Here is a 21,683-nt window from a genome sequence, read left to right on the forward strand (position 1 = left end):
AGGATGTGTCAAATACAGCTCCTATATACTGAAGCTGTAGGGAAGGTGTCATTTGAGACTTCTTTAATTGAGGGAGAAGCCCAGTTTGTGGAGGAAGTGGCAGGTGACTTTCAGATGATTCAGTGCTTGCTCGGCAGAGCGCGCTCTGTTCAACCAATCGTCCAGGTAGGGGTAGACATGGATCCCCCCCTCTCCTGAGGTGCGCTGCCACCACTACCATTAACTTGGTGAAGACCCCCGGGGCGGAGGTCACCCCGAATGTCAGGACTCGAAACGGATAGTGTGAGTCGCCAACTACGAACCTCAGGTATTTTCTGTGTTTGAGATGAATCGGCACATGAAAATAAGGAGGTCCAATGACACCAACCAGTCCTGGAGTTGAAGGGCCTGAAGGATCTGAGAAAGGGTAACCATCTTGAACTTGTCCTTCCTGAGCAACTTTTGGTTCTATAGCACCTTTCTCCAGCAGGGTTAGAACTTCCTGCTGTAGGAGCGGGTTTGAAAGTTTCAACGGGTGTCTCCCTGGTGGATTGCTTTGAGGTTGCTTTAGAAAAGGAAGACTTGGGCTATTATTTCTAGAGCCCAAACATCTGAAGTAATGGCTCGCCATTCTTGCTGATGCTGCGACAGCCTGCCCCATACAGGTGTTTGGTGGTGCAAGTCCTCAAAGTGGTTTTGTGGCGGATGTTGCAGCTGGAGCTGGCTTAGCAAGTTTCCCTCGTCCACCACGAGTGGCCTTTCTTTGGCCCCTTTGACTGGCCATTCCTCTTGTCTTCCCGTATGAGGTGTAACAACAATAGGATCGTCCCCTCCATGATTGCCCTTGCGCACGAAAAGGCTGAGGTTGCCCAATAGCAGCTCCTAAAGATGTGGCCGCTGCTTTTGAGGTCTGCAACCTCTCAAAGCTCTCATCAGCCTTGTTGCCAAAAAGGTGAGACCCGTCAAAAGGCATGTTCAGGAGGTGGTTCTGTACGTCCGGTGCAAAACCAGACTTCCGTAACCACGCAAACCTGCGCATTACCGTGCTAGTGCCCATGGACCTGCTTACACTATCCACAGTGTCCAATCCAGAGTGAAGGGATTCCTGCATGGCCTCCTTTCCATCTCTAACTATGGCTAGGAAACCTTACCTTTCTTCCCCTTCTGGTATGTGCTCCGCCGCCATTGCGATGCACTCCCACAGAGTGTACGAAAATTTGCCCAAGGCACATGTGGAGTTGGCAGATTTGAATGCCATGCTCCCGGCTGAAAATACCTTCCGTGCCCAACCATCCACACGCTATCGTCCCTGTCTGGAGGGATAGAATGGTGCGCAAGTTTGTTGGAAGCTGTGGCTGCCTGTATGACCAAACTCTCGGGAGTTGGATGTTTTGACAGATAGCCGGGGTCGCCACTGGCTGGGCGGTATTTTGATGCGAGGGATTTATTTACCGGAGGAATAGAATCCGGAGTTTCCCAATTCTTGGCCACCCTGTTTTGTAAGGCTACGTGAAAAGGTAGTACTTGGTCTTCAGTGGGACCATGGTCCAATATGTCTGTTAAATCGCCCTGGACGAATAGGGCTGGTGGTCTAGCCCATCCCAAGTAATCTACCACCTTGGTCATTAACTGACGGTAAGATGGACTGGCATGCTCTCCTGGATCTGGTCTACCAAAGTCATTCTCAGGAGAGGCGTCAATGCCACTTGCATTGTGTAAAGACTCTACCAAATCCCTCATTCTGCTTTCCTCGGAGATCAAGCATTCTGGGACATGTGGGGTGCCATATTCCTATCCAAAAGGTACATTTTCCTCCTCAGATCTCTCCTGTTTCTCAAAAATTGAGGTCAAGATTTGAAAAACTCCTTCCTAGGGAGAGGCTTGAAAACCTTCTCTGGGAGAGGAGGAGGTGTAGTACCAGACTCTGAAGAAATTACATGTTTTGTAACTTTCTCCTTCCCTTTTTCTGGCTGCCCTGGCTTGGTTGGAGCCTTTGGCGCCGAGGGTTTCGGCGTCGACGTCGATAAAGGCGTCGGCGGCATAGTGGTCGTCGACAGGGTCTGCTTCGAGGGCGTCGAGGTGGCCTTTGCCGGTTTCCCCTTCGAGGTGTGATAGGTCTCGGATGGCGTCGGTGACCTCGACTCGAGCGTTTATCGCTCGGGATCCTGGAAGGTTCCCTATCCTTCCTTTTACGATCACCCGGGCTCGAGGGCGTGCGAGTGTCGGAGCAATGATGCTCCCAGCCGGCTTCCGTAGAAGGCGCGGACCGAGGCTTCGCCTTCTCCACACCTCCATTATCTTGACCCTGAATGCTTCCCACTCTTCGGTAGACTAATGTTCTGTGGGGCATTTCATTTTCGGAGACTCGTCTGACGAGGTGGAGGGAGACCTATGGCGTTTCTTCGACGAAGAAGATGAGCGATGAGAATCGCTTCGGGATCTAGATCGATGCCTTTCGCGTCGAGGAGATTTTTCCTCATGGGGTCTCGACGCTAGAGGTTTTTCGATCCTACCGACCTACCTGTAGCTTTCCTCTCCTTTCTCACAAGGCCTTCCCCGTCATCGCCTGACACTTCAAACAGGCCTCCATGTCGTGGCCTTCCCCGAGACACCACAAACATTTGCGGTGCGGGTCCGTGATCGACATTTTTGAGCCGCTCGACTTGCATTTCTTAAAACCCGATCTCGGGGTCGTGGTCGGCGTTGATGACAAGGACATAATTACTTCTCGTTATATTATATTTCTTGACAGAACTCGAGGCGCGCCGAATGTCCGAAGCAACGTAACTGCGGAAAAACGGAACTGAGGCCAACGGGTGCCACACGTCCTACTTATACACCTGATGACGTCGCCCTCGACTGAGACCTTCGAGGGACCATCGACTTGACGACATTGACGCACGGCGCCCTCTGCCGGAAAAAATTCCCAATAGCAGCAAAGCTGTATGGAATACATCTAAGATGAGGAATACGTTGGAGGACCCAATCCACTCGAATCCTGCCTTGTTTGTGGCCGCTGAAGCATGCAATTTACTTTATTTTATTGGTCACTTGTTAGGCGCTTATACAATTAGTGAAACTGCTTCAAAGCGCCCACAGGGCAAACAGGGTGGGGAGAGGGGAAGGTAGACAATTACAGAAAGGATAAATAATTGAATTAATAGTACAAACAAACAATGAGTAAGGGGAAGCAGAGGTGAACCTACTATGCCTTGTGAGTGTTCAAAGGGGGAGAAGCGAGTGATAGGTACTTTGATGCTCATGGAGAAGTGCTGTGGGTAGGGTGAGCCCAAGTAAGTGCAGCAGAAAGACAGCGGCTGGGAGAGATGTGGGGGGTTAAGGATCCGAGGACACACAAAGGCCCTCTGCACATCAGTCACACTGCTGTAAGATTAGCAGGGAAGAGAGGAGAAGGAAGAGGTATAGAGAAAGGTCTTAATGGTCGGTCATATAATCTAGAATATAGTCTCTTCTGGTCTTGGGTAACAATGTGCATCTTGCAATGCCTCCCTATCCATTCCAGCTTTATGTCTCTTGCTCTGTATATTAAGGTATAGTAAAACATCTAATTTTAAGTGACCATAACGTAGGGCATATTGTTTCCTTAGATGTCAGTCTTTAAGTTCCTTTCAAAAGCTTAGTTTTGTGCTCTACTTTATTTCCCTTTTTCAAATCTGTTTATGTGGTTTGGTATAGGACAGCCTGTGATTTACTGCTATCAGTGACAACACAAATCCGTTTAGTTCTATTCCTGCCCCTTTAATCCCTCATTCCCTCCCTCCCACTGACCCATATTTGACCCAAGACAATGTGTCCTGTATTGTCCCAGGCCGCCTCCCCCTTTGCACCTTCAGTATGTATCCAAATGTTTCCATCAAATTTCTTAAACCGGGATTCTCTCCTTTAAGTCCCATTTCTAAACTTGTAAACCTCCATTAATAGCAACTGTCCCTTTATTCACTTTCCCCATCAGTTGTCTACGTTTCATCCACCGCTCAATGCAAACTTTATGCTACACAGCATCGATTCTCGCTCATCTTTTCATTTCACCATTATCTGTCACAGACCATCATCTATCCCCTGTTTTACAATGTACAGAGGATAAGAGGGAAAAGGAAAAGGAAAACATTATTCTGGTCTTTATATGCATCTTAACTTTCTTCAATGATTCAATCTTCAATCTAGTTCCATCAGGAAGCTTCACCATCCTCCCCGCCCCATCCTCTATGGTTGTATTCCTCTTCTCTCTTGCTGAATAGGAGCTCTCTGCCCAAAGTGCCACTGTTATTGTTCATTAGTTTTATTTGGATTATGAGTGATATTTCCTTTCTAGGGCTTCTGATCTTCAAAGGAGTATGCAGTAATGGTCGGGTGGTCTGCTAACCTGAATTAGAAACCGAAAGGCTAAGTCCATTTACATCTAATCCTTCTTTGTTAAGCACCAGTGCAATATTTTTCCTCTCTTCCATTAGGTGTCTCTTTGGATCTTTGGAAAGGTCTAAAAAAAAAAAACTAAAAAATCAAATCAAATCTGAATTACACTATCCTTAAAGTCAATGTTCCCCGTTCTCCTCACTTCAATTAATATTTCTTCTTTTAATGTGTAATTGTTTAGTTACAATTTCTTGTGGGGGCGTCCCCGGTTCCAGTCTTCGGAATCCAACACAAAGCACTCAATTTGAAATTCATCTGGAATCTTTTGTAGGATTTGTTTACAGAGCAGTCAGATGCAGTTATCATCCTCATGTTTTTTCAGCTTCACTATTCGCAGTTTACCCCTCCTTGCCCTATTTTGTAAGTCCAAGGAGGGATTGCTTTAGCTCCATTAGATCTTCAGTTAGTTTAGTAATCTTCCTTTCAAAATGAAATCTTGCCCTTTCATTGATGGCCATACTCTCTCCTAAAGTTGTGATCCCTCTCATTTCTCTCACTGCAGCTCTCAGGGTTGTTCTTAAAAAGGTCCTTTGGAAAGGTCTAAAAAAATAAAATCAGAATTACACCATCCTTAAAGTCAATTTTCCCCGTTCTCCTCACTTCAATTAATATTTCTTCTTTTAATGTGTAATTGTGTAGCTACAATATCTCATGGGATATTACAGCTGTACAGCCGGTCCGATAGCACAGTGAGTAGAGAGCTCGCTTTGACATCTGTGCAGAGCCTGCTGACGATAGTTTGAATCCTGGCAGGGCCAAACTCAGCCTTTCATCCTTCCGAGGTCGATAAATGAGCACCACACACGGTGGGTAATAATAAGCAGCGCTCAGATGCCTGAAGGCTCGTAGCGCTATATAAATGCTAAATTATTATTTATACATTATTATTTTTAATTCTTAAATGTTTCTTTCAAATTCTATTTATGGCCCTGTATAGTTTGAAGTAACAATTCTTTTGTCAGGCCTAGTCATCTCCTTCTTTCAGGTTGGTCAAAGTTGTGTCATCAGTGGCTGAAATTGTGGGGATCCATAAAGGCTTGTATGCCCACCTCTCTTCTGGATTTACTCACCCTTAGTTTTGTGAGCCTTCTCTTTCTCCAAACGATGTACAGGTGATGGATTATCTTATAGAAATGGGCAGGGTAAAGTATTCTTTTGTTATATTCTTCACCTCTCAGCAATTTCCATTTGTACTTCACCTATTGTGTGGCTGTTCAGGTTTCCCTTTCCTTCTCCATTCCTTATCTGCTCGCTCTCTCACATATCCTTTTTCTCGGTTTCTTTGGTCCAACACCCCTGACCCCTCTCATCACAGCCTTTGAGCCGACTGCTTAAAAGAGACCACAGCAGGTGGGCGCTGCTGTGCAGCCATCAAGATGCCTGCCTAATAGCGGAGCTCCGGTAGCAGAAATCCTGTTTTTGATCCTTTCACTACAGGCACTCCCTGGACCATAGTTGGTGTTGGGAGGCTTGCTGGGCCCCAAGGCATAGGATCTGCAGTCCCCTCCCGACTTGCGCTTGTAGGATAGCATCCGTTGCCGGAGCCCTCCTATGAGGGATGCACCGCCTTTCACTTTAGCTCTGTCCCTGGTTGCTGAGAGTGGGGATGGCAACAGGTGACTGGGCCACAGCAGTGAAGATGGCGTAGCGATGGAGGCCACGGTGAGGACACGATTGGTGCACAGAAAAGACACAGCAGGTAAGGAGGTGGAAAGGCGTATGGGCAGATCCTGGCGAGTAGTCCAGAACCAGTAGATTCAGCCGGCCTCCCTGGGCTGGCGGGTTGGGAGCAGAACGGCAGTCACCATCATTGCCTAGCCAGCACCTCCATTTAATGCCACTGGGCCGATGCAGGCCTACCGAGACAGGTGCCCTGAGAAGGCATTGTCTGCGAGCTGCGAGAGCAGGAAACTGACCTCGACCACCTTCTACAAACAACAGCGAGGAGAAACGCACTGAAGTACCTAGTCCGAGGGGTTCCCTGTCTAACGAATTCACCCAATAGAGAGAGAGGCGGGCAAGACCCTATGATTGCACCTCAACCAGAGACCATGCCAATTCGTCAGTGATCAAGAACTAGGAGTACTCCACACACACCAGCAAAATAAGAGCAAATTTGACAATGACTAGAGGTGTGGGAAAGAAAGAAGGACCTAATGAACTTCTATACCAGCTCACAAGCTGGGGCTGGGCCACGAAACAAAACTTCCAGAGTCGGGCAGTTCGGTACCACAGCAATCGAGCCTTCAAGATTAAGCCCTCATATTAGAAGGAATGCAAAATGGATTTGCCGCCATAAACAAAACTTGATGACCTCTCTGCCAACATCAGCTCCATCCGTACCAAACTGGAGAAGGAAAGTGGCTGCATTACGGAGGCGGAAAATAGGATTAGGGAGGACCAAAGCATCAACAAAGACCTTGCAGCAGTGATGGCCTCAAGGTGTGATGACCTCAAATCCAGATCCATACCCAATACCATCCGTATAGTGGGTGTCCCGAAAGGCACATCAAAAGACGCAATGGAGATATTCGTGGAGGATTTGCTGAGGACTATCACGGGGGACCTACAGTTCTCTCCACAGTTTTCAATACTGAGCTGTTAAACTTTCGGAAGCTAGCAGAGAGAGCAATAAGCTACATCAGCAGGCCATTACTGGCTTGTAGATTTTGAGAGGAAGATTGACAGGGCCATACTCTAGTAGCAAGGGAGATCAAAGTAATGGGTGGTAGAAATACTATAGCGGAGATAATTGATCAAACAGGGGACATGATCACAAACTGAGGTGACAAACTATGCATTTGCCCACTACTATAGGATCCTCTATGCTGGTGCAGATGTGCACATGGAGGAGGGGCTAGAACTATCTCAGAGGGATTGCAGTCCCAGCTCTGGAAGAAGCCATAACCGTAGATGCAGAGACAATAGTGGAAGAAACAGAGCACACCTTGAGGGATCTGCTAACGGGGAAGGTTTCCAGTTGTGGATGGTCCGGTTGTTAAATTCTACAAAGAATTCTAGCAAATTCTGGCACTGCAGTTGCTCAAAGTATGGGAAGAGTTCCTGAATAAGGGAGCGCTGCTAACAACATTAAAGGAAGCAATTTTAACAGTAACACTTAAACACAATAAACCGCCAGCAGAGCTAGGATCGTACAGACAATTATCACCCATAAATGTGGATACGAAAATGTTTGCGAAAATACTTACTAATAGGCTACTACCATACATGACCAAGATCGTACATCCCGAACAGTCACGATTTGCCCCCATGCGATTCACAGCATTCAACCTGTGAAGATTTTTCTGCATACTGTCACAAATTAATTCGCAGGCAGCAGTGGTCGCTAACTCTCAACGTAGAAAAGGCGGTCGATTCGTTCTCCTAGAGATATTTATTTGCGGTGTTGAGAACATTTCGAGTGGGACCTAATTTTAGAAGGTGTGCTAAAATACTCTATACAGACCCTGTGATGTGGTGCAAACTAATAGCCGACTCTCTTCCCATGAGGTTGCCCAGAAGCACGCGACGGTGCTTCGACCTGTCCCCCCCGCCCCGTCCTTTTGGCCCTCTGCATTGAGCCACTGGCAGAGACAAAACGATCACAAGTTCTGAAACAATTGAACCATCGACCCATTTACTGTGATGTTCGCCTACCCCCAGGCTGCTCTCTAAATGCTCTTTTTCTGTACATATATGAGGACAAAGCGACCAGTACGTCACGCAGCCTCGCTCCCCGATCTGTCCGTCTGGGGCCCAGCCTGTGTATTCCATCGACTCCTATTGCCGCCAGTGTAGTATCCGTTAGCAGGTCTCCAAAGCACTGCTGGATTGTTCCCCTCAAGTCTGCATCCGGGACCGTCTCGCTAAGTCCTTTTACATGATTGTTGGACAGGCGCAACCAAATTCTGGGTCACCCTTGCCACATGCTCCTGCAGATCACTGTTATGCTTCACCACCTCATTTAAAGCCGGTTCACCCTATCCACCAGGCTCCTCACTTCTTCCCCAACTTCCTTCAGGGAGTTTTAAGGTCATTTTTCAGAGATGTGAGCTGATCCGGGAAGGTGGCTGTCATCCAAACCTCAGGTCCTTGAGAGACTCCTTCAAATCTTTGCTGAGGGCCATGTCGTCCTTCTCCATCCTCCAACCATTGCTTTCTCGCCACTGCCCCTAGTGGTAGCTCACTAAATCCTCTGCTTCTTTAATCGCGCTGGATTACCCTTCCCCTTTGCTCCAGGCATCTGGGAGTCACACTGCCCTCACACTTCCCCCACAGCTGGCATGGGCCCCCCCCAGCGCCACCTTCCACCTCTGCAGTGCCAGTCTGCATCCATGACTCCAGGCCCTGGAGCTGGCCACCTCTGCATAGACGCTGCACCACCTCCTTTCCTCCCCGCAAGTGCTCCGGCCCAAACACAAACCCACTCCACCACCACCCAAAAGCCGGAGTCACTCACAGGGGCTGGAGACATGCCTTCACAGCCAGCTACTTCCTTGGAGGTCAAAGCTCTATGTGCGCACCTGCATAGTTTGGCCCTATTGCAGACCGCTATTGTGTCCTGTTGTTCCTTGTGGTGCCCCCATCACCCACCTAGGGGTGCAGGAGTCCGCTCCTGTATGTGGGGACTACGTGCGCCCTCTGGGCCTCACACTGCCCCTCATGGCCCTCTCCTGGATCTTGGAGGCAATTGCCCTCCTCTAGTGCTTGTCCATGTATTACACACAGTTTATATGGTATGGGGGGGGGGGGCCAACTGGAGCTCACTCCCGCTCCATTTAGCTCTGGAGGAGTAGCCCCTCTAGGCTCGCCTCACACCGCTCCAGCCTGGGCTTCACCTCGCCTTCGCCGCTCCTCTGCAGTCACCATTCAAAAATATGGTGAAGCCACCACCACAGTGATCTCCAGCTGATGTTGGCCTAAGCTCTTGTGTTGCGGGCCCCGGGGGCTCACCAATCTTCTCTCCTCCTGGGGTCCCTGTTGGCGCTGTGCTGAACTTCTCCTCGCCTCACTTCCCAGTGGCCTGGCTGCCGCCTCCGGAGGCTTTCTGCTGCGGGTCTTGCACCCCGCAGGGTCCCCTATTGCCACTGCTGAGGGTCAATGATGGGTGGGGGGAACAGAGCGGCTGCTCCTCTTTCCACCTGCTCTGGGCCACTGGAGCCCACCCAGAGTCTCCGGCCCTCTCTCTGTGTTCCGGCGCAGGCCACAGCAAACCGTGTGGCCTGCTGCAATTGGCGCACCCTTGCACGTCCCGCCACAGCTCCCCTTCGGTTGTGCCCACTCGGTGGTCGCGTCTGCCTGCGGGGGTGCTCTGTCATGGTCTCCCGTTCAATGTGGTGAACGGGAAAGCAGTATCTGCAGCACAAACCTGCTCATGTACCAGCCCCAGGACGGAGCGTGGCCTGATGCGCCCTCCTCAGTTGGCAGCCATCTTGAAATCCTTAGAGGTTTTTTTAAACAGCAGTTACATAAGCCAATAGTAGTACTTCACAATAACGACATCAGGGCTTATGCTGAATGAAAAAAGACTCAAGAGTTATCTACCCAAGCTGCTGATAAACTCTGCTTTCACAAATCATTTACCTTCAGAAGCACATTTTTCTTTTTCATTCTCATCACAAGCAAGAGGGGGTTCAATCAGTATTGGTAGGTTATTTTGAAGACTGTGCTGATCACGCTCATGGTTCCGCAAATGACTCTGAAAAGCAGAAAATAAGATTACAAATTACGAATCATCCATGAATGTTTCTGTTAAGCAAATGCTAATTTATTCGTGGATAGCACCCCAGACAGGATTTGCATTACACATGGACCACAACATAATGTGATGTAATAAAACATGTTGCTACATAAAAAGGAAAACCGAGTACCAAAATGCTACGCATAGTTAGAAAATTCCAATAAGCACAACCACCACTAGCTTGCAGGTCATTTTTATGTGCAGTGCCTGCTTTTCCCACCTTTACCTGCTTAAGGTGCTTAAGCACATTTACCTGCTTGCAAATCAAACTGGTAGTCAATAGAATTTGTCTCAGGGTATGTGCAGTGGGCAACTTCCATTATTTGGGAAATCAGACACCAGAATAAGAAGGTGGTTTTATTTTTTAGTACATGCCTAAAGAGCATCACCGCTTTGTATAGAAGAAGCTAGCACTAAATATAATGCAGTAGAATAGATAAAACGGGCTGCAATAAGCAGCAAGTGTGAAAAGATGAAGACCCAGGGCCTTGTCAGATGGCCCAGTGAGTCAAGTCTGCTGTGGTCTGTGTATGCAACATTCGATCGTCTGGGATCTTCAATATCAAAGATCCCCTTATATATTTGACTGAGGAGTATTATTGTAGAGCTAACCTGCAAACAGAAAAGAGCCACCATTATACTTTAATTCTTTAGTGAAGAGACCTTAAGAGTGAATTATATGCAATGAGCCTTATTTGCTCTAATGAACCACAGGACAGCATTCAAATATATGAAGTAATACGGCATACCGTGATCGGCCAGACCTTAACAAGGTAGCAAGTAATTGCACTACTTAGCGAGCATGCTACATTCATATACCGAGGTTATAAATATGACATATGGGAGAGCTCAAACTGTTTTAGAATGTAAATCAGAATTGTATTTCAAATGAGAGCCTTGATGTTTGGATTCCGTAGATTACAAAGTATTCACAAATTCTTTGGTGTGAACCCAAATATTTAGAGAGATTCAGATCAAAACCTATTTCCCATCCCCAAATATACGTTAATAATAGGTGACATCTCATTTTACATTTAGAAGAAAAACCCACAAAGCACTGCTGTAAACCAACCTAGTGGTGAGCACTAAAGAAAATAAACATCCCTTTTACTGAAAATGTGAGGCAGGCAATTGGGATTTAACAATGCATTTCTTTGCTACTTTCAGCACCTAGCTAAAAGGTGTTAAAACCCATGCAGGGTGTTGAACCATAGGAAGGCACACATTCAAATGAGCACATTAGGTGCCTCTGAGCTAAGTAGCTTACTCTTGGCCACAGGTCCAGATGCTGGATCTGAAGGGTGAACAAACATAAAATGATCTGCAATGCTTGCAGGTAGCCCATACCACCAGCCTAGCCTACAAAGCCCCCCCTTGCTGCCCTCCTCAGTACTCCAACAAATCCTCCTACTTCATAAACCTAATCGTGCACCTTTGCAATCACCCCCACAAACCCATCCACCCTCTATGTTTTACTTACACGTTCCAAGCCAATATATCTATTGCCACCTCCTCCTCTGCAACTGACTTGCTTTTTATGTTTCCTCTAAAATGCATACAATTTGTGACACGCACAGCTCGCCTCTCGCCATCACCCAACCGCCTTCTGTCAACTGCCTTTCTCCTCACCCTTTTACTCTTGAATACTTCTCCACTACCTCTCTTGCTAAAATTAGTAGCCATCCTTCATACCGCCAGCTCATCTTGAGCTCCTATTGCCTCTTTGCTGTTTAAACAGCCAAAGACTCTGTCCCAATTACCTTCCCGCATCGCTACAAGTTCTTAACTCGCTCTCCCCCTACTGGACTCTTCCATGCCTCCTTAAAATCTGCATCTGTTCCATGCCTCTTGAAGAAACCCTCTGCCATTCCAAACTCCCTGAGAACTATTGCCGTTTTCCCCCAACCAAATTATCTAATTAAAAGTCCTTAAATGGGTGTTCTTCAGCTGGAAAACGAAGTATCTTGAGGATAACTGCTTTGGAGATCCATTTCAAACAGGCTTCTATAGTAAACACTCCGAGACTGCACTCGTGCAGGTCTCCAACTTCCTCTCCGATACTCGCCACTTCAAACTCTTGTCTATACTTCTCCTGTTGAACCCCCTGCTGCTGGTTAGGTTATGCTTAATAATACTGTTCACTGCTACAAATTTGCATAGTTCTCAGGTGCCTATGGCACTGATGAACGCTACGCTCACCTCTTTGCTCTCCAGGTCCTTGGGTTTCTCAGATATGCTCTAGCCCGGACTGCCTTCTACCTGGGAGGTCAGTCATTACTTTAAAATCTCCTGGAACTCGCAAATCTCAGACTCCATGCCTCTCCTTACCAGCGTCAATAAAGGATCAATCTTTGTACCTCTGCTCTAAACGTGCTCTAAACCTTCTCCACCTATGCCCTAGGTAGACTTACCTTGTCCATTGGCTTGGACTACCACCTCTTTGAAAATTACATTAAAATCTTTATTCTTTCCCTGGTTCACAACAGACGTCTTGGAATGGATTACCAACTGTCTCACTGTAACCAATCACTGGATGTCCTTCGCTGCTTACATGCTAAATTCATCAAAGATGAAAGTCCTCTTTCACCTGGCTTCCAGCACCATCCTCGTCCTCCCCTCGCCTATTATATCTCTTTCCTGCCCGACCTTCTTGCTACCTGGCACAAGGCTCACAACCCTGGGTGTCTTCCATTGGAAACCAACCTCAACAATTAATCACTGCTGCCTTTATCTCCCCCCCCCCTACTTGTGCTCCCCACCACCTCTCTGGCCCCTACCTCCAAGTGCATCAGTGCTTCAGCCTGTTAAGAGTTGGTAAGAGTAAGTGTTTCCCCCCTCCCCCGTCCCCCACTGCAGCCTACCATGTCACTCTCTATCCCTCCCATCTTTTCCAAGGGCTTCACTATCGCCTATCCTTCTACCACTAAATCTGGCCGGAAGAAACTTGAGAAGGACACACTGGCCACCAACCCAGTCCTTTCTACTGCCGACACCTGTGTCACAGCTTCTGCAACAGAGACCATCACTCAAATACTCGTCTTTGTTAACACACCTGACCTATGGATTCGCTACATTGTCGGCTTTCTCTCTCCTATTGTCATGACTAGCGGGTATGTAGCTGGGGCAAGGTAGGTAAGAGCTTGGCAGGCCTGGCACACACAAACACCCCTAGTCGGTAGGCTTCCCCTGGTTAGCATTTGCATCCTGTTTATTTCAGTCATTTCCTGCTCATTTCACAACCATTTCCTGTTGCCAGAAAGGAAGTGTATGGAAACTCATGAGCACTCTAGTGTTCGGGCGTGGCTGGCTATATAAGCCACGCCCAAGGTTTCTCCAGCGCTTCGTGTTGCTTTCTGTAAGCTGCATAAGCAACACACTCACCGTGCTCCTGTCAGTCCACGTGCTTTCAGCTTCTACGTTTATCCAGTTCCGGATTCTTCATCACGGCGCTCCTTTGGGAGATCCAGCAGCTCCGGGCAGACACCTGCGCAAGAAAAAGGCAAGTCAGTCAAAGTCAGCGGGATCCAACTACACCGCGTGCACTTACCGAACAGCACTCTACTTTCCGACTCGAGGCGTGGAACTCCTCTGGACCCTGTAAAAGAAACGAAGAACATTACTCAGTGCTCGCGGATCTCAGCAACGCTGCGCATACTCACTGGACCTCCGAATCTCATCCCAGCTCCTAGTGCAAACGTTCACCAGCTCCATTGGCTCCTGCAAAGAAAGAGAAACTTTAAATCAGCGCTAGCAAAGCCCCCTACGCAGCTCTTTACCACGCTGCGCATATTTACCTAAGGTACCTTCTGGTGTTTGCAGCACTTCGGCAGCATCTGAAAGACAGTAAAGAACTGTATTATGAACTGTGCACTTAAATCCTTACGTGGCGCTTATAATGAGGCGCACTTACCCAAGTCTGTTCGGGTTCCACAGCTAGTGAAGTAACTGGATATTGAACTATGCAACATACACTGCAGCACACGCTGTGAAGTCGGAACAGCATGGAACATTGAACTTTGGCTAATTAGGCATTGGCCAACATAACTCCAATAGGAGGGCTACGAATCCCTCCCAGAAGATCAGCGCCCCTGCAGAGAGCAGGATGGAGAGTGCATCCAACTAAAAGCAAAGGTGAGCCACAAGGAAGAAACCCATCACATCCCAAGAGGGAGAGGGAGGGAGCTCAGGGGTCTAGGTAACCCAGATCTTGGTGTACATCACTTTACTTGACTGGCACACTTTCCAGACCAAATCGAGGGGAGTGGGTGATCGGGAACTGGAGGTTGTTACCATCGCTCCTGCAGAGACACAGGCGAGTGTGACAGAACACAAAGCAGTTCTTAAACAACTCTGCCTGAGCGATTGAGACTTCCGAGGTAGATCGGCTCTCACAATCGTTAGGCGAATTGCGGGCCGAGGTGCATGCAGCCCGCTCCAAGACTAATGCCTTAAGGCGAGAACTGGTGGTCAATAGGGATAAGACGGACGAGTTGGCTAGGCAGCTCTTACAAGCACAAGACAGCCTTGCACCCCTACCAGGTGGAGCAGCCCAAGGACAGCCCTCTGTGGCACCAACAGTTGCACCCGTTCAAGTGATCATTCCAGGCAACATTCCCTTCGCTCCTCCTGAGCGTTTCACAGGGGACCCTAAGAAATTTGGAGCATTCATGAACCAATGCCGCCTGCACTTAATATGCAAACCGGACTCCTATCCAACCGATCAGGCGAGAGCGGCCTTTGTCCTTTCCCGTGGAGATTTCCTACGAAGTCTATCTGCAAATTTCTTTTGGTTCTCCTTTGCTGCAGGCAAATGTCGTAGAACCTCTTCTTGTAATCTGGTAATGTTATCATGAAGACTCTGTACTACTGCATCTCTAAAGATTATGTGGGATCGAAGGTGGAGATGCGGGGATGTAAACAGCTCTGTATGCAGAAGAAAGTATAGCCCGCAGAAGTGTGTTCGGAATTATTATACGCATATTCTGCGACCAAAGAACATCCACCCAAGAACAATCTATCTGGTGGAGAAGACAATGAAGGTTTTTTTTCTGTTTGACCTTCATTCTGTGGGTGGTGACTGGTAGATGGATGCACTTCAATTTTAGTCAACTCAACATTTTCTCCGGAATTGGGATACAAATTGGCTCCCTCTATCAGAGATCACAGTAGATGGAAATCCGTGAATTTGTTCCAGGAATACCTTTGCTAAGACTGAGGAAGTTGGAAGCCCTTTAAGGGCAATGAAATGCGCCATCTTGGAAAACAAGTCAACCATGACAAGAATTGTATTATACCCCAAACAAGGAGGTAGCGCCGTAATAAAGTCCATAGAAATGGCATGCCATGGTGCTGGTGGGACAGGCAACGGTTGAAGCAGTCCTGCTGGTTTCTGCTTTAAGCTTTTATTCTAAGCACAAATAACACAAGTTTGAATGTAATCTATGATGTCCTTGCGCCATGTTGGCCACCAGAAATGCCTTCTTGATTTTGCCCGTGGTCTTAGCGATTCGAGGGTGGCCTTCCAATGTGGCTCCATGGTAATCTGCCATAACTTTCTTTTGTAACTTCTGATGGGGTAGGTAAAGCCGACTCTGGAAATAAGGTAGACCTCAAAAACTGAACTCAGGCCCTCTCGACTCCCAAGCCTCTAATTCTGAAGTGGACATGTTAAGTAGAATGTGTGCCTTCAAGTCTTCTGAGGATTCGGTGGCTCCCAGCACCTTCTCTTCGGGAATTATGTTTACAGGTTCTGCTGTGCCTTGAATCTCTTCTCTTTCTTCAATCCTTGACAAGGCATCTGCTTTGCCATTACGTACCCCTGGGCAATAAGTGATGACAAAGTCGTATTCCACGAAAAAAAACGCCCAAAAGAGTTGTCGGGATGACTGAGCTTTGGCGTCGCGCAAATATTGCAGGTTTCAGTGATCTGTGAAAACTTTAACAGTATGCCGGGGCCCTAACAAGTGGTGTCTCCACTCTTTGAATGTGTTTGATTGCTAGTAATTCCTTGTCTGTGATGCTGTAGTTTAATTTGGCTGTTGAGAACTTCTTGGACCAGAAGGCCACTGGATGCAGTTGTCCGGGTTCAGTATCTTTCTGGGATAGTACTGCTCCCATTGCTGCACTGGACACAACGGTTTCCACTACAAATGGTAGCTCTGGTTGTGGGTGTCTCAAAATGGGAGCGGGGGTACGTTTTTTCTTTAATGCCTGGAAAGCCTCTTCTGCTTCCTTGGTCCAGGAGAATGTCTTGTGCTTTCGCAGCAACAAAGTTTTTGGGTGGACCAGTTGTATAAATCCTGCAACAAAGCGTCTGCAAACATTTTCAAATCCTAAAAAACTTTGGACTCCTTTCACTGATGGAGGGGAAGGCCAATTTAGAACTGTCAACTTTTCGGTTATCCATATAGATCCCCATAGGCGACAAAATGCATCACAGGAACTCCACTGAGGTCGCATGAAAGGAGCATTTTTCTAGTTTAAGAGCTTGTGTTTTCGCAGTTTCTGGAGTTCTACTCTTACATGGGTTATGCGTTCTTGGACAGAGTTCGAGTAAATGAGAATGCCATTAAGGTACACTACAGTGCAGACATCGAGCAATCCACATAAAACATTGTTCATAAAATTCTGGAAGGCTACTGGGGCGTTGCATGAACCAAAGGGCATGACGTGTATTTGTACAATCCGTCTTTTGTGCGGAAAGCAGTCTTGCATTCATCTCATTCTTTGATTCTCACTAAGTGGTAAGCTCCTCTAAGGTATAGTATAGTAAAAATCTTGGCATCATTAACTTGATCCATTAACCCTGGAATGAGCAGAAGGGGGTACCGGTTCTTGACTGATCCGGTTGAGGCCAAGGTAGTCTATGCAAGTACAAAGGTCCCCTTCTTTCTTGGGCACGAAAAATAGAGGAGATGCCATGGGGAACTTAGAGGGCCGAATGAACCCATTGGCCAGGTAATTATCTAAATAGGTCTTCAAATGAATATTTTCTTGGTCAGTTTGGGCATAAATTCTGCCGTATGGGGTTTTTGAGCCAGGAATCAAATCGATTTGGCTATCATATGGCCGATGAGGTGGCAGCACATTAGCTTGTTCTTTGAATAATTCTAGAAAGTCCCGATACACCGGTGGAAGGGTTCCTACAACCCTAAGGTGGGTTTTTCACATAAAATCTCTGGAAACTCTTTCTTTAGGGTTCTGCCTTGAGCATAGCAGAAATTCCTGCATTCCTTGGTATAAACTATGATTTTGGCATGACAATCAATCTGTGGATTAGGTTTCTCTGGCCATGGAATTCCTAAATCACCTTAAACTGCGGAGCACTAATTAGGTCAAACAATATATTTTCCTGATGTCCTTCCTGACAGAGCAAGGTGCAAACTTCAGTACACGTTGTCACTGGTCTGGATATTAGTTGAGTTTCATTTACTGCTGTGACATTTTCTACCACAGACTTTGGATGTTTACCAATACCCATCTTGCCTGCTAGTTAATAATCCATGTAGTTTCCAATTGCACCACTGTCCACATATGCTTCCAGAGAATACATCTTGGAAGGTTGAAGGTCACTACTTAGGATGACTGGAACAACGAAATAAGAGATCTCAATTTCCTTCTTTTGGCTCGACAAGTCTACCTCTACACTTGTCGGGCATTGGAGTTTTACGGCTGTTCATTTTCTGTCCACCTTATCTACTGCTCCAACTGGTTTCCATGGTGGTTTCACTGGACAGTTTCATAATTGATGACCCCGCTGAACCACAATAGAGACATACGTTCTGCTCTCTTCTCGTCCTTCCTTAGACCTGGTACCTCGAACACCTCCAAACTGCATGGGCTCAGGATGATTTTCAGTCATTTGACGAGTTCCAGAGTCTTTTGAACGAACCTAAAATGATTTAGCCTCTGATCTGGCCTGATCAGAGCGTCGGTTCTGCAATCGGTGATCCAGCTGTATGGTCAGGTCTATGGATTTGGCACAACCTGTAGGAGGATTCACTACTTGTGCGAAAATATCCTTGAGTTCTCCTCTTGCTCCTCGATGAAAGAGTGTGGTTCTCTTCTCCTCAGGCAAATTGGTTTCTACTTCTAATCGATTGAAAGAGGCTATATAAGCCAACAATTCTTGGTTACCTTGGCGTAAAGAGAGCAGCTCGTAATTGAAGGCCTGACCCGGTGCAGGATGAGCAAAATGTTTCTCCAACTCCTGCCGAAAACCAGGAAAATTACTCAGTAATGGATCATCTCGATTCACTAAGGGTATGGACCAGTCCGCAGCATGTCCTCCCAAATATGACAACACAAATGCCACCTTGGCCTGATCTGAAGGAAAGACCCCAGGTCTACATAGAAAGTTAAATTACATTGGTTCATAAAAACTGCAACACGCTGTGGGTCCCCTGTAAATCTCTCTGTGGAAGTGGGGCTTGTCCTGCTTGGGACTGTAGCAATTGGCGACCCAATTCCTCAGTGCACTCTATTAACCACCAACTCTCTCCCAAGAAAGTTGGTTTCAGACCTAGCTGCATGGACTTCTGCCCTTAACTCTCCCAAAAGCTGGGATAAATGATCAATTCCTGTGTCCTCCATTACGCTCAGATGGAGTATTTTAAGTACTGGCTCTGCGTTCTGTAATGCTTACCTGGTACTCAACGGGAGCGTAGTGCCTTCTCATCCAGAGGATCCGTTATTTGGGCACTTTTGACTATTCTGTGAAAACGACAACAATAGAACAACTGTAATTTCTATATTTCTGGGAAAGAACTGTATACCAGTACGCCTTTGATATTCCCCTCCCTTCCCACCTGTGTATGTTTTGTGGAGCTCTCCATCCTGTAATCTACAGGGGCACATTGGTTGAAATCTTAACTTGAAAGGCTGCAGTGAATAAATTATTCTTGTCAGAATAAAATCCTTGCCTTTCTAGAGTTATCTTGGATAAGTATTTGGTGAAAAGGATTTTAGTTCATCAGATTCTGAGCAGTCCCTACGTTGGAGAGATTGCTCTAATATTTTCCCTTTTATTTTGCAGTTTCTTGGTTCTCCAAAAAGGTTAAATGATGCGGAATGACTGCAACTATACTTGGTTTGAGGAAACGTTTAACAAACGTAAGTTCGTCTTAACTGAGTAATTGCAGCCTTCAGAGACGAGCGCGGTAATAACTCAGCAAAGAAAACTTGCTGGAACTTCAGGTAAGCAACATATGTAAAACTTCTCCTTTCTTCCTTTCTTATTTCTAGGAGTTCATTCATTGAAGAAAAAATAACTTGTTTTGCAGGTTTTCAGAAAGCTGTTGTTGAAATACCTTCGGCCGATGCAGAGTCTGCTGAGGAATCTTCTGAATGAAGGCACTGTGACCGTGAACGAAGACTGCTGTGAAGAAGATGCTGCGGCTGTGAAGTAACTTCTGACAGAAGATGCAGGGACTACGAAATAAACAGCTAACTGAAGAAACGCTTCGGAATTTCTTTGGTTCTGTACGTCTTTTCAAAAACTATGGAATTCTGTTAATTTTCTGTGGAAACTAATGTCTCTGAACTTGCTTTTCTTTGACAGGTTGCGTCAAGAGATTGTCGGTAGCGTTACCTGCTGTCATCGGAAAAGACGCAAAGCGAGTACTCTAACGGAGGTGGGACTTAAGTAGCTCCCTCCGCAATAGGTGGACTATGTGCTGTAAATTAACAATGGACCTGGCAGCAGCCATGTTGGGTATATGAAAACCAATGTAAGCGCTATGTGAGCCTATGGATGCAATGCTATGAATGTGACAAATGCCATTTGTGACAAATGCTGTTTGTGCCAGGATTGTAGCCACTGTTGACCCACTGACTGATGTGAAGTTCCTTGCTTCCCTGATATGCCTGAACGGGATCTGTGCTCCTTTTTTGGGATCATGACATTTTTGAAATTGTGTTTAGGAATTTAGGTGAAGGGACTGTGAAGCAGGGTATTCTTATGGGGGCAGTGGTATCAGTAATGGACAGAACTTCGCAAGGCAGAGGGCGGTACACCAGGAACAAAAGCCAGAGCCAGGGAGCAAAGACTGCAGCAAGCTGCGAGAAAAGGAAAGCAGGGGTTAATGGTTAATCAGGAGGGGAAAAGACAAAACAACGCAGGAAAGAGAAATAACAGGTGGGGAATCGGGTGCAGCAGGCGGGCGGATATTAATGAAGGTTTTTGTCTGCTTCTGTTTTTTTACGGAAACGGCTGCAGTGTGACCTGGAGGAAAAAGGAGAGAGGAGCAGTAGAGCATGAGAAGAACGCTGCCAAGGAGGCGTTCAAGTGGGCATACTGGGCAGACTGCCAGACCTCATTGGAAGCAGTGGCCTGTGCACGGCTTGGAAGACTGGAGCCGCTGTGTGCCGCAGCGAGGACTGAAACCCAAGGGCAGAGCCTGGAGAGAATCGGGCTTATCAGAATGCAGATCGCCACCGCGGAGGGAGGATATTTACTCGCTGGAATGTTTGTATGGGTGCTCTGAGGTGTCGGGAGGACAAGGGAAAACCGAGCCAGCGAGAACTCCCAGCTGACACACCTAAGGCTTGCCTGCAATGCGGATCGCTGCCACCATGAGAGACAACCATGGGGCTGGAGGCTTGTGCGCCAAGTCTGTGAGTGGAAGGGAGAGTAGTAGATCCCATTTTCAGCAGGAACCCACTGAGCATGCGGATCACCACCAGCATGGGAGTACACAGAGCATAAAAGAGGGGTCGGGGGTGACAATGGACCCCGAGGGCAAGTGATTGGGAAAAAAGGGTTAAAATCAGAGATGGTCGTTCATTGACAACAACCAGAGACTAAACGGGCCACTAGGCTTATATAATTTCAGAGTGTGATATCAATAACTCCACATTTAAACCACACCTCGGCATCTGTGTACTTTGTTGAATACCCCAGCTGGTGACAAGTGGGGGCAGCAGTGGGATTAGAAGAGCGAACACCATGGAAGCCATCCTCAAAGCAGTGGCTGAAGACCAACAACTGCAGCAGGCGTGACAGATACAGAGCCAACTGGCTCATGCGGATAGGCAGACCTTTCAGCAGGCACTGCAGGTGCAACAAGCATAGATTTTGGATGCCGCAAACGTGAAGAGACAGGCCCAGGTTCCGGCCATGGTATTGCTCAAATGTATACCTGAGGAGAACTGGGATATTTCTTTGTACATTTTGACCAGGTGGCGAGGAATGCCCAGTGGCCCCAAGAGCGATGGAGACACTATATTATGCCCTTGATGATGGGGGTGATGTATAGTGGCCATCAGGTGGCTAATCCCCGCAGGGGACACTAATTATGAAGACATGAAGAAAGTAGTCCTGGAAAGACTTGGTCACGATGAAGAAACCTAGCGGACAAATTCTGGGAGACTAAATTGTTAACAAATGAGACGTTGAGGCAATTGTTCTACAGGGTGAAGGACTTGGCTGATAAATGGCTCCAGACGACAACCACTAGCATCAACAAGAAAGCTGAGAGAATCGTCCTGGAACTATTTGCAGAAGCTTTACCAATTCCGGTACAAAGATGGG

The 21,683-nt window shown here is 47.1% G+C and overlaps 1 protein-coding gene across 2 annotated transcripts in view; it reads right to left on the reverse strand.

Moving 5' to 3' along the window:
* ZNF507 (zinc finger protein 507) overlaps positions 1-21,683 on the reverse strand; it is a 374,177-nt gene that overhangs the window by 193,312 nt on the left and 159,182 nt on the right. For both annotated transcript variants that reach the window (XM_069635452.1, XM_069635453.1), the window contains exon 3: positions 9,997-10,111. In XM_069635452.1, the coding sequence (XP_069491553.1) occupies positions 9,997-10,111 (115 nt within the window). The remainder of the gene's footprint in view (positions 1-9,996; positions 10,112-21,683) is intronic.

This window comes from Ambystoma mexicanum, chromosome 1q (assembly GCF_040938575.1).
Source record: "Ambystoma mexicanum isolate Mex_15411 chromosome 1q, UKY_AmexF1_1, whole genome shotgun sequence".
NCBI lineage: Eukaryota > Metazoa > Chordata > Amphibia > Caudata > Ambystomatidae > Ambystoma > Ambystoma mexicanum.